The 16,502-nt window shown below is 31.2% G+C and overlaps 1 protein-coding gene across 1 annotated transcript; it reads left to right on the plus strand.

Annotated features, from left to right (window-relative positions):
- The first annotated feature begins 13,100 nt into the window (after positions 1-13,100).
- Positions 13,101-15,515, plus strand: LOC114376820. Its single transcript, XM_028335114.1, has one exon. It carries the CDS (start codon positions 13,239-13,241, stop codon positions 15,207-15,209), a length of 1,971 nt encoding a protein of 656 aa, XP_028190915.1. The 5' UTR covers positions 13,101-13,238; the 3' UTR covers positions 15,210-15,515.
- Positions 15,516-16,502: the final 987 nt, after the last annotated feature.

Raw genomic sequence — 16,502 nt, forward strand, 5'->3', positions numbered from 1 at the left:
CCAACTTGCGAAGGACAAACCAAGAAAAGTAAGGTGCGTGTTCCGATTGAAATTGCGAACAGTTAGCCGGTAAACGCAAATTTGTTTATTGTTCAATATTGTTTTTTTTTTGTCTTTTTATAATTATAATGTCTTCATGTTACATCTAGGTATGTGTTCAGTGTTCAATAAAATTAAAAATTGGCGTCAATGGACGACAAATGTGTTTCATAATAGTATTAGTGATGCTTTCTATATTCAAATAATAGTTCTCAAATATTTTATTTAAAACTTTTCATCATTTATTTTCTTAATATTCATCTAATAAATTATACATTATTACCCCTGCATGTGCTAAGATCCCGTGGCATTACTCTTTTAAAAATTTTCCGTGTTTTTTTATTCTGGGTAATAGATAAAAAAAAAATCATAGATTATATATATATATGTGATACAACATATGATATGATCATATGATGTGATAGAAAAAAATAGAAAAAAATAAAAAAAATATTAATAAAATGTATAAAATTAATAAATTAATGAGTGATTGATTTATCATTATTCCATAAATAGAAACATCCGCTTCCAATTCATGCGAACCCCACCAATAGAAAACTACTTGATTATCTCTATGACTCTATCACATAAAATGGATAACAAACCAACATGGTATAAATTAAGATGATTTTTAATTAGTTAATAGAATCAAAACTTTCATATTGACTGCATATATTTATTTTACTCAACAAAATAGATAAATGATTAATATATACATGAAATTTGAAATATCAGACATTGTTGCAGTGTCACTAGGCATGGACCACCAAGACAATAACGAAACATATCAACAAGCTTTATTTGTTGGGTACCTAAGAACATAATCTCCGCATACGAAAGAAGAAAGGGAAAGAATATTCATTCAGATCAGAGGTTTTGACTTTAATTCTCTTGAACTGAAAGAGAAAATAACAGTTGTGTAAATGTGTCGGAAAACATGATTAACAAAGTGCCCCTTTGGTAAATACTTAACAATTAAATTATTTTATTGTGACATAATTTAATATAAAATTCATAGTTGAAATTAATTTAAGTGTATTTTTTTTAAATTTTAGCGTGATAACAAATTTTTCACGCTGCTAACTACATACCATTCTACATTTTAGAGAAAATACGTAAAGAAAAAAATACAGACATAAAATGATAAAAACGAATCACAGGTTATGAAACGAAGGAAAATGGCATTATTTTCCTTCTCGTGGAGGTGACTCTTCAGCAGCTTTGAAAATTAATTAATTTTGTCGTTGTCCCCCTATCCTTCTAAAAAACAGATATGTAGCAAACTCATCGTGATGTGTATTGTGGCCCTGAATGGTACAAACAATAAAACATATTATTTTATCTATCACTGTAATGGACTAGACACTATCTTCCAAACCTATATGACAAATTATTCCAGTAGACACAATCAAACATTAGAGAGAAGATAACCTTCTAGATGTATATAAGAAAAGAAAAAAAAAAAAACCTTCTAGATGTTTAGAGGCTGCTAGGATATTAAAGTATGTTTGAAAGAATGAAGATGTGAGAGATGAAAAAAGATGATTTTTTTAATATTGATGAAATGAAGTTAAAAATATATGAAAGTTTTAAATTAAAATGATTATAAGAGTAATAAAAGAAAAATAAATAGATAAAATAATTATGCATTTTCAATTTTACCGCTTGAAGACAACTAGGAAATAAGAGGTGTGAGTAGTAAAAGGAAGTTTGCCAATAGTAAATGATAAAAAACTTTTTACTGAACCCTTTGATATCCCTCCCTTCTCTTCTCATTTTTCACGCCACTGATGACATCCACAACCTGAACCTACCGCAGAGCATTGCTTTGCAAGCCCACACTCAGTATAATATGTGTAATTTTAATTTTGTCATTCCTTAAAGCTTATACACATCGGTAATATGTATACTCATTGTCAATCCATAAGTGATTCAAATAACTTTTTTTTCTTTCAAAAATATGTTTATGAATTAATTTAAAATTAATAGTTCATGCACAGATCGAATTTGTAACTTTTACGTTATTAGCACGATACTCTAACCAACTTAACTAATAGATAAATTATGTTATAAAATAATTAATATCACTATATATAACACTAAAAATTTTAATACATATTTAATGCACATGGAAATTTAGATAATAAATTTTGTGACAATTAATTTTGATCTAATAATTAATTTATTTACATATATAAAAATTTTGGTCTAGCTTGAAAATATTTACGATAAATTTGGGTTTAAAAAATTAAATTTAATGTACTTTGAGGACAAATTCGAGTTACACATTAAACCATTCCAACTCAATCTATAATTTAATTACATTTTTAAAAAAAGGTATTACTTTCGGTCCTTATTCTAAGGATTAACTAACTAATTCATCGGATTAAATAAATTGATTAGTTTAATTGAGCATTAAATTTGTCCCAAGTTAATATTTTAAATGGATTATGTTTCTCTTATTTTTACATTTTTTTATAACTAAATTTTAATTAAGAGTACTTTTGTAAAAAAAAATAATGCAATAGACATTTTAAATTGAACTTTATAAAAAAGACTAAGTAATACTTTTTAATTTGGACCTTATAATAAGAAGAAAATGAATATAGTTTTTAAAACAAATATATATTAACAATGCAAATTCTTAGACTTGATAAATAATGTTTTATCTAACATAATATTATATTTATATTGATATGATTTTTCTTAAATATAATTATAAAATATACCTCAATTATAGTCCTATACTTTAATTTTATAATTTAACTATATATAATGGTAAAATTAATATATTATGCCAACAACTCGGTTGACCCAATTTTATTCAAAATATTGTCGGATCGATCTTCATAAAATCAGTTTGAGTTCACAAGATTCAATCTATTTAATTTTTGGGCCAACTAGGGAATAAGTTAACTTTCCCGAGAGGCAAGAAAACCTTTACTGATATACAAAATACAAATATATTTATCCTTAGTCTATAGAAGATTAAATTTATAAGTTATTTTAATTTAAAGGAAAGGTACATATACTTATATTTTTCACTTTGTAAATTTTGTTATTTTAGATGATATATATTATAATTTTGCAGAAAAATAGAAACGCCATAATCACAGGAATAATCAATCTCATCAGAAGTTTATGAGCTATCATTGACTTAAATTTTAAATATTTTTATTGTTTGATTATTTTTTAGTTGTAGAACGAGGTATAGAATTTAAAACAAAAAGGGCAATCTGTGTGGTTTACCTGCAGGCTGCAGTGTGCAATGATTTCGCAGAACAAACTTCTACAACCTTCCATGTGACGGAGATAAGAAACAGTGCCTAATTTGATATGCTTATACTTATAGTAGATGTGTTTCTAGAACACTAGAACATACCATGGGGATAAGAAACACTTTGTTGAAGACTCTCTTTTCCCTTCTTCAAACCTCGTGCAACACTCTGGAAACCAGAGACTAGAATATATAAATTAAATATTAAAGAGCTAATTTAACCATGTGTCAAATCTTTATAGAATTAATTTAATCAAAAAACATTTAAAACACTAATGGTGATGTTTTTTAGGGACTGAATTAATTACCATTTTTAAAAAAAAAACTAATATCTATATATATATATATATATATAAGTAAGTAATTAATTTAGAGAACCAAATTGAAGATTTACCTTGTTTTATTTCATTATACATGATTTCATGAATTGTTTTATCAACCTTAAATAAAGTTATCAGTGTTGAGATTCACATATAAACAAATATGGTTTTATTACTTACGGTGGAGCAGAGTACGACCAAATATTTAGCCTCCATGATCAATCGTATCCATTGATACAATATACCCTAAGAAATGAACGGATAAGATGATTTTTGAACAGATAGTTTTGAAAAATAATTTTTAGTCCTTAATGATTAAGAAGCATCTTTATTGAGGACCTACATGTGTTGTTGTGCCTCTCCATTGCAAAGGGAAGAGAGGCTGAAGCCTGAAGGGATAATTGAGTGGGGAGGGATGCAAAACTTGAGGCAACTTAAGTCAAATGACTTTTATTTGTTGCTTGCTGTAATTTCATGGTTAACATTGAAATTCAATACTCCACATTGGATTATCTATTGTCTACCTAAATCTCATGAACACATTATATAAAGGTGTGTTTACTTTTTACAAAAATAATCTTTTCATTTCTAAACATCAAAGAGCCTCTTTTCAACTGTATTTCATCCTATAAATAAATAAATATCAGAATAAAAACAACCTAAATCAATGATAACATTGATCACAGACAACACCACCCATGTTTCACAATGATCCAAGCTATTTAGTATTCACCGTGCAAGTGACTTCACATGGAAAGTCTTGTTTATGCATATTTGAGCTCTGAGACATCCGAATTAAATATATAATCATTTACAAACACTCACTCAAAATTGCTGCAAATAGTGTCTCTTGGACTTGGACTTGCATCTATTGAGGAAGCTAATTCATATGCGAACGCTCATTAGGTAGCTTAGTAAAATAAATAAATAAAACTACAAAAATATTGTTCGTAGACGTTTTTTTTATAGAAATGATACTTGTAAAATAATTTGTAAAACAAACTATACAACTAAGAGAGAAGAAGAGATAAAAAAAAATGAAATTGTAATAAATGATAAAATTGAGGAAAAAAATAAATATAAAATATGATGTTGTATAAATTATTATATAATTTATTGTTATATGTGTATTATATGTTTTTTGTTTTCGCTTTCTCCCTCTAGTCTCTATATGTTTATCTTTATGATTAATATCCGATGGGCAATTAAAAATGCACTTGATTGCAATCAATGTCAGCTCCTCGGTGCCAAATGCTGAATCAGATATCAAGTTATGAAAAGAACCCACTTTGGCATTGGTAAATAATTCATCATAAACCAATTGGATTCTTAGTTTTTCTCTTCAATTTGATTAGAATATATAGATAGTGTAAAATAACTTTAAGTTATGTTTAAATATTTTTTTCCTTAAAAGAAACTTTTAAAATTAACTATCAAACAATTTATATTTTTTTTATTATTATTTTAATCAGAAAAAAGTTATGTATCAGTCTAATTTTTTTTACGTAATTATCGAATCACAATTCATCTTGTATGATAAGTCTATTGATTTTTAAAATAATTATCTAATAATAATTCAAATGATAATTTATGATTACCATCAATATATAGAATTTAATTTTTTTTTTAAACTAAAAGTTTTTTTTTGTCCCTCATCTATTAGGTCCTTGTGAGAAGGAGAATAATAGGAGGGTTAGATATACAACTTTTTTAAAAAAGTTATTTCAATTATTTTCTTTTCTCTTAAAGGCTATTTTTCTCCATTTTGATAAAGATTAAGCTCTTTATTTTGAAAAGATATTTTTAAAATGTCTGGCTTAATTTATCTTTTTAAAGAAAAAAACTAATCAAACACTACCAATGAGTTGTAAATTTGACTACCAAATTGAAAGCTCGGCCAAACAAAGTTTATGTAATTTTTTTTACAAGTACCAAATATTTATCAATTTCGTCAATAAATTTTTACAGGAGAATTCTAACTAAATATCATATGAGACCTACTAAATTTTATCACTTTTAATAAATTTTAACCAATAAAAAAATTTAAATTTAAATAAATGTGCTAGAAATTGTATTTTTAATATTTTTCTTAAGATTAATATCTTTAATAAAGTTTTTCCTTTCTAATATTTTTTTTTATTCACACAGCTGCTCGAACTCTCCTTATTTAAATAAGAATGCTTTGTCTAGTTTTAGTTAAACCAACAATTGGCAAAGTTTATGTAGTTTAACCATTCCTCAAAGAAAAGAGATATTTTTTACTCCGGTAACAGATAGTAGAAAATTTTTTGGGGCAAGCTTTAGTGTTTTTTTTTTTTTAAATATATATATAGGTACGTGAATGTCTAACTTCTGGATTATGAATTAATGTATGGCCCAAGAGTGATCAGAGTTCTTACATGATGGCCCAATTTAAAAGTTTGGGGTCTGGAGGACGTTGGGCCGATAAGGTGTTATAAAAAGAGGATAATTGTTGCCTCTCAGGTCGAAAAACTCTGTCGACTAAAAAGAAAAAGATCGAAATTAGATTAGGATTTCAAAAAAGATTTTAATTTTTTTTATATAATAAAAAAGTTTTGTGCTATTTAGTCAAAATAAATAAGTTATGTGTTATTTAATTGAATTTTTTTAATTGAAGACAACAAAATATAGTGATATTTAATTATCTTTTTTATAACTTATAAAAGATATTTTGATATTAAAAAAATATACAATTGTAGAAAATACTTGAAATTTTGTTAAATTTTTTTTCTCTCATCACATATATTCTCTTATATTTTTAATATTCTTCAAGATGTGTGTTATATATGTTTCTTCTACTCTTTTGAAATTAAAAAATGTTAGATATACTCATCCTCTATGCACTTTTTCATTTATTTTTAAATTAAATTAATGTTTGTCTAAAGTTTTAAGACTAATCATGTTTTTCTTATACTGATTATATTCATCACGACGTAATATTTTCATGATTGTTATTCTTAATTTTGTCATTCACATAATTCATTAATACTCTTATCAATTTTTTACCTTCACTACTCTATGTATATACTTATTATTGCACTCTATCTAACACATAACATTGGAATTATCATGAAATGATTATAATAATTAAAAATAATTAGAAAACTAACATATATATTTTTCTTTATCTTTCTTTTTCTATCATATCACAAATTTTATTATACTTATATTTTTTTCTTCTTATTTTTATCTTTTTATTTGTGTTGGATAGGTTAATGGATGTTGATCAAACATTATTCTAACAGAAATATGTCTTTAGTTTAAAGGATTTTGGAGAAATAGTTTTTTTGTTATATTATTTATAGATTTTATGAAAAAGGTAACTGGTTCTCATAAATAGTCTGTTTCTAAACATGTACGTACGAAGTGTCAAAATATCTTTATCTACTTAATTACATAAAAATTTTAAAAACGAATATTTATTTGCATCTTCCCTATCTGCATCCTTGATCCTACTATCCTTCCTAGTTTAAAGCCTAAACTTTGCCCCCACAATATCAGGCCAAATATCCGGAAACTAACATTTCGTCCTGTTATATATATATATATATATATATATATAACTTGTGTGAACCGTTTACAAGCAGAAGAGATTCCAATTATGTTGGCACCTCTAAATAAATTAACAGTAAACACACCGAATATCATTTAAAAAAAGGAAACAAGATGAGAAGATATGACAAAACACGGTAACCAAAATTAGAAAAATCTATAAGAAAATATAACCACTATTAAAAAAATGTGTTTTAATATCGTTGTATCTACTATCTAGGTCAATTTTCGAAAAATCAATATAAAAAAATAAGCGATGATATTTTTTAAATTAAGTCTAACTTTTTAAGATGATTTTATAAAAATCTAGTTTGATAGAAGGTGTTAACAACGTTTTTTTTTATATCAAATCATCTTTGATTTGTAGGAAACTACGACCGTTTTTTACGTCTTTGATTTTAAGCCAACAATGACAATCTGAAGAAAATGGTCTTTTAAGTTTACTACTAAATTAATTTTTCTATACACGAACCCTCACTCTCTGGTGCCTTTCACTCTGCCGCGACCTCAGTAGAACTACTCTTCCGCAACTGCGATTCTGCTTCACTCTGCCTCACTCTCATTCCATCGTGACAAGGCAAAAGAAGAATGTGATTTTGTGTATCGAAAGTGAAAGGATAATTGTTTATGAAGTAAATGACAAGTGTTCTTAAGGAACAAAATAGTTTTTTTTTATTGAAAATATATTGTTAGCGTACTTTTTTATAATTTCTAATATTCTTCTAGTATTATTTTTAATAAAAAAAATTATTGATTTTTTTAACGAATATCCTTAGTAAAAATAGTGATTAGCAATAATTTAATTCTTATAAAGTGGTGCATGTTTTTTTTTTCTCAAACAGGAAAAAGGGCATTAAACACTAGTCGTTAACCAAACTTTTCCAAACATACTATTTTTTGTGATGTTCCTACTTTTTCCAAGGTGTTAGGTCGGTGAAAAACAAACTGATTGGTAGTACGTGTTTTAATTTGGCTCCAAACATCTGTACGTATTATCATTTTTCAGTACTATATAATTTTGGTAAGCTTAATTATGGCTGTGAGAACAAGGGAAAAAATAATTCTGCAGCCCACTTATTTGGTTCATGCAAAGTTGAATGCGTTAAGTATCAAATTAATTAAATTTCAAAATATTTTTGAATTGGCTCGATTCATTCTCAATCATTACCAACATGAAGCAGTATGGCCGGTCAATAATTAACCACATCTCTCAATCATGTAGTCCCTTAAGCTCTCGGTTGGAAGATAAATGGATTGCAAAAAAATTGTTATTTTTTTATATTCAAATATCAGAACTATTTTGATACTCTACACTGTCAAACACTCAAATGAAGGGTTAAAACTGAAATACTTGAATATGGTAACATACATAGTCGATTAGCATGTAGTTTTGACAATAGAAAGAACAGTGCATCTTTATTCACATTCACAAAAGCGTCCAAAATGCAGGCTCGGATGTACAAAACAATTGGAATAATTGATGGCTTTTCTCTTTTTGGTTACATAATTGATTTCCAGTCTTCAAACAATTGGTTATTTCCAGAGAAATTAAAATAAAAAGGACGAGAAAAATGATTATAAACATCTAAACAATCTATCTATAATTGGGGTGTAGGAGGAGTGTATATATGAACTTATCCCTTCTAATTAAATGCCACCCACACATACAAATTTTTTTCAGGTGAGTGTGGACATCCATAAATTTCAAACACCCTATATATCAATAGTTCTTATTTTTCTTTATCTTTTTTTTTCCCTATCAAACTATATCATCATTGAATCAATGTCTCTTCCTTTCTCTTTCAAGGTATTGACACATCTAGGGTGTCTAACAAAGCATTTTCCTTTTCAGGCACTCTAACCATCCCAAATTCACAATGAGCCGGGAAAATGAAAGCTGACAAATGGGGTTGGGGTAGAGTCCTGGACTGGATAAGGGCTGTGCTGGCTTCATTTTCTCTGCTTTATTCAAGAGCAAGACAGAACAGTGTGACACTGTGTCACATGTAGAAGAGCAGAAAATAATCAAATATGGACCTACTTTTCCTTCGTGTGAAACCCAAATATGGCCTCTCTCTCTCTCTCTCACACCCACCCACACACACACCCACAAAATATCATATCTAATTAATCCAATATTTTAACAAATTAAGTATACAATTATTCGTATATGTTAGCTCAATTTATTCATCCTCGTTTAATGTAAAAAATTTAACCCATATTTGTCCTTCTATTTTTTTAAAAATTAACCATGAGTTTCTTATTAGTTTTTTATTCTACTTATATTCACTCCAAAGGTTTACATGATAAGCAAAGCAACCTCTGATGCGTGAGACCTTGGTAACTGGCATATATAATGACACTAATAAAGAAACTCTATTCTATATTATAGAAGGGAGGATCAAGTTATTTTTGATAAAAAAATTTGTATATGTTGAATTTTAATAATTTAACTGTTAAACGTTTTTTTTATCTAGTGAATCAAATTTACATTTTTTTATAAAATTTTATAATTATTTGATATTTCATTAATAAAATTTAATTTAATGCATAATATAATTTCTAATTGAAATGCAAATAAATATCAATTGTAAGATAATATATAACTATATATACGTTTGATTTATCTGATAATGTGCATGATAGTTTTGATGATATTGACAAAGGTTATATAAATTCTTGATCTTTATAAGATACACAGTCTGGAACTTGATGCTCCCTCATTTTGTATTATACAAAAGTAATAGAACTAATTAGCCCTGAAAGTGAAATTAAGGTTAATTAATTGACGACTGTGAAGCTGATACCAGCTAGACGTCTGTAGTATGGAGACAATGAGTGATAAGAGCTCCCAAATTTTTCCTCATGAGTAGCTTATTTATATGCACATTGCTTTGTGCTCACTTTTATTGTTTGGGCCAATATGTACAGTTTAACGTGCGGAAAAGATCAGATTCGGCAATGTTTAGAAAATGACCTATCATTATTCCTTTGTAGTTTTTAAGTAAAATCCAGACGAGGTTGCTTCCTCGAAAGTTTGTACTACTGAGAAAGAAGATTATAATTAAGGAGCATGTTATAAAGCCATATATGTGATTTAGACATGTACTATGTACTGTTGTGTCTCACTGATACTTACAAATAGGAAGCTAACGTATGCTCTTCATCAGCTCAAATATAAAGGAACCAATCCTGTGAATGCATGTAACATCGAAAGCATGCATTATGCGGAACACTAACGTTAATTTGTCACCACATTTTCTAGCTATTAGTTAACCTTGTCGTGTTTCCTAGCTTTTTGTTTCATTGGTAATGCCACTGAATTGGTCCTTTTGACCATTAACTGATATGCAGATTTCCCTGCAAATTAGCCACTAAAAGGGGTTAGTACTGATCAGATGATTTTACGATTTATGGAACAATTTTTTTTTTTTTTAAATAAGTTATGGAACAGTTGTGCATGCAATATTTGGTGCATCAGCTTCAATATATATAGTTTATCGTTATCCACATACAAAGCAACATAGAAAGACATATTTCCCATGTAAACGTATAAAGTTATTATACCTACTTTAGATGGCAACGGGCCTTGTTGTTTACAATCTTGTTGGCAATGGGACCCCAATTATTATCTCTTTTTCTCAACTTTCGTATCAGTCGTATGTCACCGGACAAAAAAGGCTTGGGCCTCAGGTAATCCTTGCTCATGTGGAATAATAATGGCCATGTAAAGTTCAGATCGTGTTACACATAATTCAGATCATGTTACACGTACAATAATACCCTTTCGGCCATTTCAAAGGCCACCAGTTTTTTTCTCTTTTAGAAATTCAAAGTAAGTGAGGATATACATCAACTCACATTTCTTGTAAAGGCTACCAACTTATAAAATGGCTTAAATATATTTTTGGATTTGAAATTAAATATTTTTTATATTTTTTTTCGCTTTAGTATTTATAAAATATATATTTTTATCTTTAAAGTACTTTAAATAGTATTTTTTTATTACTCAAAATATTTTTTTACCATTCAAAGTGTTATTTAAAATACTTTAAGGACAAAAAATAAAATAAATATATATTTTTAAAGATTAAAAGAAAACTAATTTATAAGAACAAAAATAAGAAATACTAAATTATAGGAATGAAAAATATATTTAAGTCTAATAAAATTGGTCTTACAAATTATAATTTTTCTTTTTTAATACTTTCTTTTCCATCTCTCTATGTATCGATCTCTTCAAGTTTTATCACAATTTCATTCTTTCTCCCTCTCTCTTTGTTTTTATTTATTTATTTATTTATCTCTTTTCATTTGACTCGTTTATTGCACACCCTAAGAGGAGTGTGAAAAAAATTTCCTTGAAAATTCCTAGTTTTAATTTTTTGATAATATATATATCAAAAATTAATTATATTTTCTGTTTTCTTTTTAATTTCATTTATTCAAATTTAATTATATATATGTTGAATGTAACGAGCTTTCATTTTAAAGTAACAATGGACTTGCTTCTACTTGTTTTGGAAAATGAAAAAATATATCCTGTTGAACATAGTTCAACCGGTAACCAAACACACTTTGCATGATCAATATAGTTGGACGATGATTGTCTTTGGGAGTAAACCAATTAAGTTGATCTTGACCAAAATAGAGTATGAACCATGTTGCTTCAACACTGTCTTTATTTTTTAAAACCAAATCACAAATTAAAAATATATTTTATTCAAAAGTGTTTTTATTATTTTGTTGTTTACGAAATAATATTATAAAAATATGGCACAATTTTCCTTTCAAGGCAAAATACGGCACAGACAACAATATTGCTACAAATTAATTTACAAGATGACGAGAGTGAAAACTGAAAAAACATTGCTGGTTTTGACATACCATGTGATGGATTGAATCTGTGAGAAGCATCAACCATGACAGATTGTTTATGATATTTTTCCAATTATTGGTCCAAATTAGTTATTGCAGTTCAACGCTACTGTATCAGCGCGCCAGGGAAGGGGAGGGTCTCATACATACGTGGTACTATGTGGAAAGGCATTTGCCTGGGCCATCATCTGTCACTGAAAAAATATTGGTAAAATTTATTCTTTTAATCTCTATTTTTATTTACTTTGTTTAATTTAGTTTCTCAATATAAAAATTTATTTATAACTACTCCAGGTGATATTTCAACCTAAGTAATTAAACACGAAACCAATAAGACACTTTGGATTTTTCAGTGCAGCTTTCTTTTCAAGCCATTCTTTGAATAAAACCAAATTCTCACTCAGTTAAGTTTTCTTTTCAAAGGAAGCAAAATTGTGTAAAGAATCCACGTGAATCATAGTGAGTTAGTTACCATCACTTACCACAAACTAAAAAGAAATAAATGAAGGATGACTCCTTTTTCCAAATACAAGCTCAAATCAGAACACACAGAAATTAAAAAAAGGGAAAGTGCACCTTCGTACAATCATACGTGCGGTGGTTCTGAAGTACGTACTACTGATTTTGGAGGAAAAGGCAGCTGTGTGTGAATCTCTGGTGGCGTAGGATAATACCATACTAGGTACTAGGTTAAGATTAAACTTGAAAAACACGAAAAATTAAAAAAGAAAACTATTATTACGAAAATAATTAATGAAGAGGACGTTTTCACAGCTTAATTAATGAGAAGCAACCAACAAAATTAACACAAATAATAACGTGTGTCTTTAATAAAGTAATTAAAGATTTAAATTTTAATGAACTTTTTTGGATATAAAATAAATTTTATTATTTTACAGCAATCTCATGAACAGAAGAAAAAGAAAAACTTAACGGGACGCTAGAGGGTGAGACTCACTCAAAACGGGTTTATAAAAAGAGAAGAAGGTGAGAAAGCGCGTTTGACTTGGTAAAATAAATTCTCCTCACCCACCTCAGAGTCTGCGCCTCATAAAGGCACTCTCGCATCCATCTTTGGTTATTTATTTAGGGTTAAAGAAATAAACAAAAACAAACACAACCAAACCCAGAGCCCATTCGATTTGGATCCGATGGGTGATATAGTGAAACAAATATTGGCGAAGCCGATCCAGCTGGCGGACCAAGTAACCAAAGCCGCCGACGAAGCCAGCTCCTTCAAGCAGGAATGCGGCGAGCTGAAGGCGAAGACGGAGAAGCTGGCGGCGCTGCTGCGTCAGGCGGCTCGTGCGAGTTCCGATCTCTACGAGCGTCCCACGCGCCGCATCATCGACGAAACAGAACACGTCCTCGACAAGGCCCTCGCCTTGGCCCTCAAGTGCCGCGGCAACGCCCTCATGAAGCGCGTCTTCACCCTCAACCCCGGCGCCGCGTTCCGCAAGGTCTCCTTGCTCCTCGAGAACTCCATCGGCGACGTCTCCTGGCTCCTCCGGGTCTCCGCCGGAGACGGCGGCGGAGACTACATCGGCGGGCTCCCTCCGATAGCGACGAACGAGCCGATCCTCTGCTTCATCTGGGAGCAGATCGCCGTCCTCCACACGGGTACCTTGGAGGACCGCTCCGACGCCGCCGCGCAGCTGGTCTCCCTGGCCAGCAACAGCGACCGCTACGGGAAGCTCATAATCGAAGAAGGCGGGGTGGGCCCACTCCTGAAGCTTCTGAAGGAAGGAAAAGCCGAAGGGCAGGAACACGCGGCACGTGCCATCGGGCTTCTGGGGCGTGATCCCGAGAGCGTTGATAACATGATTCACGTGGGCGCGTGTTCCGTGTTCGCGAAGATCCTGAAAGAAAGTCCTATGAAAGTGCAAGCTGTCGTGGCCTGGGCTGTGTCGGAACTCGCTGCCAATTACCCTAAGTGTCAGGACCTTTTCGCCCAGCACAACATCATAAGGTTACTCGTCGGTCACCTTGCTTTCGAAACCGTCGAGGAACACAGTAAGTACACTATTGTCAGCACCAAACCCACTTCCATCCACGCCGTCGTCATCGCCAACAACAACGTCAAGAAGGAAGATCATTTTCACGACAATGAAAAGAAAGCACGAATGCCTCATCCCTTGGGTGATAATAGACCACGAAATCTACATAGAGTAATCACAAGTACAATCGCAATGCACGCTGCCACCAAGCAAGGAAACGAACCAAATCATAATCATCAGACCAATGGCAATGGAGTTGATAATGATGCCAAGCAAGGGAATCAGAATCACCAGCGAAACTATTCACATTCGGGGATAAACATGAAAGGAAGGGATCATGAGGATCCTCAGACTAAGGCTAACATGAAGGAAATGGCAGCGAGAGCTCTCTGGCATTTAGCCAAAGGTAACTCGCCAATTTGTCGTAGCATTACTGAATCAAGAGCCCTGTTGTGTTTTTCTGTTCTTCTTGAAAAAGGAACAGAGGCTGTGCAGTACAATTCAGCTATGGCGGTGATGGAGATTACATCAGTGGCAGAGAAAGATGCCGAATTAAGAAAATCCGCGTTCAAACCCAACTCTCCTGCTTGTAAAGCCGTTGTTGATCAAGTTGTTAAGATAATTGAAAAAGCGGATTCGGATCTTTTGATTCCGTGCATCAAGACGATTGGGAATCTGGCGAGGACCTTCAAGGCGACGGAGACGAGGATGATAGGGCCATTGGTGAAGCTTCTCGACGAAAGGGAAGCGGAGGTGTCAAGGGAAGCATCTATTGCGCTAACGAAATTCGCGTGCACGGAGAACTACCTTCACGTGGATCATTCCAAGGCCATTATAAGTGCCGGTGGAGCGAAGCACTTGATTCAGCTAGTGTATTTTGGAGAAGAGATGGTTAAGATTCCTGCGCTGGTTTTGCTCTCATACACTGCAATGCACGTGCCGGATAGCGAGGAACTTGCTCAGGCTGAGGTGCTGGGAGTCATTGATTGGGCATCCAAGCAATCTTCCATTGCCAACGACCCAGCAATCGAGGCGTTGTTGTTGGAGTCCAAGAGCAGGTTGGAGCTTTACCAGTCTAGAGGTCCAAGAGGATTCCATAAATTGCATTTGCATTTGCATCAATAGGAAGGAAACAAGAATGGTACATTGTTCTTGTCATCATTGTAATTTGTAAAGGTTTTTTTTTTTTTTTTGAGTTATTATTCATTTTTGTTCTATACAATCGATTGAACTTGTTCAATTCTCCAGATGCGTTTTCAACTTGTAGATAATTGTTTTTCCCTCATCCATTTGTTCCACCTCTCCTTTCTCTCCCTCTGTTACTCTATACTCTGCAAAGGTCAATGTCAGGTTGAATTGTAAGCCGAACAGACCCTGTATGGTTGTAAGGTATAACACCGGAGAAATATTAGGTTATTAGGTGGTCCTAAATTATCATGATTTCTGATAATCTTTACATGACACAATTTTTATTAAAATTGTAAAATTTAAATGTTGATCTAACACCACCGAATAATACTGAGCGTATTGTGGAAATTTTTACCTTGAGGTAGATCGCAAAGTTTTGTATGATTTGCTGTCTGCAATAGTTTACTATCCATCGCTGGGCTGGACCATATAGAAAAAGACTGGAGAGAATATTTTATTACTTTGAATGATTCGTCGGCTTTTCGGGGCGAATAGAAAGCAGAGAATATATTTTGGCGATGGATTCCAACGCTATAGAGTTGGACGTGTTCAAACTAACCCACGTCAGGTTTACTAGAATATATTTTGATTCCGTCATGACACTGTATTGCTTTTTGACAAGAATAAAATAAGTTAACTTGCAAATTTATGACGATATTCTCCTATGTCGTGCAGTAAGAAAAGAGTACTTTAGAAAATGGAACCAAGAATTAGGTGTAGCTGAGCTTGTATATATACTAGTATTATGGATCATAGGCATAGCAAGTTGCAAACAGCTTCTCAACAAAATACTACTCTGCTGTATGAAATCTTTCTTTCTTTCTCTGCTGGGAAAAATATATATACTAGTATTATGGATCATAGGCATAGCAAGTTGCAAACAGCTTCTCAACAAAAATATCTAGATTGCATGATTTAATTACTTAAGAAACCGTAAATACGTAACTGATCGAATAGATGAAACCAAAATCAGGTGGAAGAGCTAAAAGGCAGTCAAAACTCAAACGCAAGTATTTTTTTTTTTTTGGTACAGAAAACACAAGTAAATTTTTTAGCTGTGTTAAGTATAAAGAATTTAAAATAAAACGTTTCGACCACTATTCGTTAATGTTAACAAAAGTAAAAAAGACGACTACAATTTATGGTATGCAAAATATGCATATACTACTAGTTTTAACTAGTCAAACAAATATCTTTCACATGTGCTTAATTATGCCACACGGCATTTGG

This window comes from Glycine soja, chromosome 11 (genome assembly GCF_004193775.1).
Source record: "Glycine soja cultivar W05 chromosome 11, ASM419377v2, whole genome shotgun sequence".
Lineage (NCBI taxonomy): Eukaryota > Viridiplantae > Streptophyta > Magnoliopsida > Fabales > Fabaceae > Glycine > Glycine soja.

Bases quoted from the DNA above. Each gene is read 5' to 3' on its own strand.
- LOC114376820 (XM_028335114.1), top strand. From the start codon at position 13,239: ATGGGTGATATAGTGAAACAAATATTGGCGAAGCCGATCCAGCTGGCG.